General features: G+C 41.2%; 1 protein-coding gene across 1 annotated transcript in view; it reads right to left on the minus strand.

Moving 5' to 3' along the window:
• The window catches only part of LOC106519261 (neurocalcin-delta A), a gene marked incomplete at its 5' end in the record, with an annotated part of 22033 nt that overhangs the window by 1833 nt on the left and 17826 nt on the right, over positions 1 to 2374 (minus strand). The window contains 1 exon segment of the mRNA XM_014010843.1: positions 1815 to 1934. Coding sequence (XP_013866297.1) covers positions 1837 to 1934 — 98 coding nt within the window. The 3' untranslated portion in view covers positions 1815 to 1836.

Consider the following 2374-nt stretch of genomic DNA (forward strand, 5'->3'; position numbering starts at 1 on the left):
TCATCTTCATCATCTTCATCATCGGAGCAGAAGCCGACTTTACATTAGCAAGATGGATTTATGGCTGAACGAATGTCCACGACCTTTATTTTAATCATCTCTTTGAGTAACAATACTTTAAAGAACAAGTTTTTTTCTACGACAATTGGGTGTGAAAAAAACTACAGTTGTTAAAGCTTTTCTCTGCGTGACGTGCAGCGAGAGGAGAGGAAGAGATTATGATCCCGCGACACGACGCAACTTTTCTACAGCGGGAGGGGGATATTTTGAGGATTTATCCTCTCTATATGTGTTTTAAAACACTAGAATTTCTTCATTATATTTCAAACTCCTCCGGCTCAGTTGTCTCTGCACTCGCAGCCCTGTTGACACAGGTGCGATGACGTAATGACGATATGATGGTAGAGGGTAAATTTCTACCGTAGGCCAACTTCATACCGTTTCTCCCGTCTACCGCATATGCCGCGCAGCCCTAGAAGGGTGTAGTCACACCAGTCCGGTTTAGTCCACTTTAATCGAACTCTAGTTCATTTGGGGTGTAGAGGTTGTTCACAGGGTTCAGTTCATTTGACACAGAGCAGTGGGAATGTGAAACGCACCAAGTGAAAATGTAATCAAATGTTGTAATTTTGATCCCAAATCAAACCGAGTCTATCRGACTATCAGGTGTGAATACGACCTAACAGAGTTCAGTGAGGTCATAATCCTGTGTGAAAATAGCCTYAATCTGATTATCAATAAATTCTTATATATCTTACAGATGATACTTTATGAGCCTCCTCACACATTTCTCAAAGAGTTTTTTGGAAACACCGGGACGACTTTGCAGCTAAAACCTCTGGAAACCCTTTAATAATCTGTCAGTAAATAGTTCTTGTTAAACCGGATCCACCTGGAGCTGGGGGTTCAGTGGGGTCCATTATTAGCCTGTTTGTGTCAAAAGCTAAAACTCTGAAGACCAGATGTAATTAGTACAAGGCCTTTGTGTTGATGTGGAGGCTTCATGTTGGATAACTGAGCATGTTTTTAGTTTACTAAACAAACGTGACGACATGAATCAGTTTGATTTCAGCAGTGTTGCTGCTTCAGTGCAGCTCTCAGCTCAGGTCAGATCTGTTACAGTCTCAGAGCGGTCACACACATCCTACATGTCAATAAACACGATCACAATCACTGGAAAACTGTTGAGTGAATGTAAAATAATMAGTTATCAGTTAAAACGTTTTGTTATAATTTCAGCTGCTTATTAAGTCCTGTGATTCCAAACTGCGTTACATTTTCTGTCCAAGTTATTCTAAATGCTAACTACTGATCACTACCATTATTTTTTTTTTTGTGCACGCAGATGTTGGTTCTTTGTTTCATGCCAAATATATGGCCTGATTTTGTCTTTCTGACAATCTTAAGGACACTCCTATTACTGTGATGACCTAAGGAAAATTTTTAGGAGCTATCCCAGCCTGCAGCCTGTTGAATGTGATGTGTAGCCAATCAGAAACATTTAGAAACACAGTAAACAGAACAAACAGAAAACAAATAATGTTGAATTTAATGAGCACGCCTCAAACTAAAGTCTGTAAGGATTTAGAGACAGAGCTGAAACTAGTTCAACTCAATTCAATATCCATCAGGTATAAATAAAAACACAGGAAATAGAACTCGTTATAAAAGCCTGACACTTGTGTAACAGCAGCATCTCTGACTCGCAGGCAGATTTGTGGGACTAGAGGACACGTTGCTACWCATCCGTACTCAGTTAAACCCGATCAAACAGCGAAGTCAACTCTGTAGGAGTCGATGAAAGAGGGCCTTACAGATGGCGAGGATGCCTCGGGTTCAGAACTGGCCGGCACTGCTGGGGTCACACTGCAGCAGGCGGACGATGGAGGGGTCGCTCTTTGCTCCTTTGATGAACTCCTCCAGAGAGAGTTTACCTGGAACAGAAAACAAGACGTCAGGAGACGTTCGAATCGTCTGCTTATCCTTTAGATCTGAAAACATGGCTGGGAGCTGTGGAGGAGTGAGGACAGAGGGGCAATCAGAACACAGCATACATCAAACTGTAAGGATCTGATAACATAACAGGTAAAACCCCCACACTACTAATTCTTATTTCTTTTGACTCAGTTTAGATGTTGTTGTGACTCAAACTTGTTTTTGTACACTAACTGCATACACTGAACTTTTTGTGGATACTGTTTAGCACAGCTTACTAGAAATGTTGCGCAAGGGTTTGTGGTATTTTTAGTGGTCCTCACACTTTAAAGACTGGACTGTTGAACAGCTGAAAACATGTGTTTTGGTTTGTGACGGACCAACTTCTAATCAGATAAAAGACAAACTTGTTCGGAACTTTTACACGGCTCAACTGTTG

Source organism: Austrofundulus limnaeus, unplaced genomic scaffold (assembly GCF_001266775.1).
Source record: "Austrofundulus limnaeus strain Quisiro unplaced genomic scaffold, Austrofundulus_limnaeus-1.0 Scaffold74, whole genome shotgun sequence".
In the NCBI taxonomy this organism is placed as follows: domain Eukaryota; kingdom Metazoa; phylum Chordata; class Actinopteri; order Cyprinodontiformes; family Rivulidae; genus Austrofundulus; species Austrofundulus limnaeus.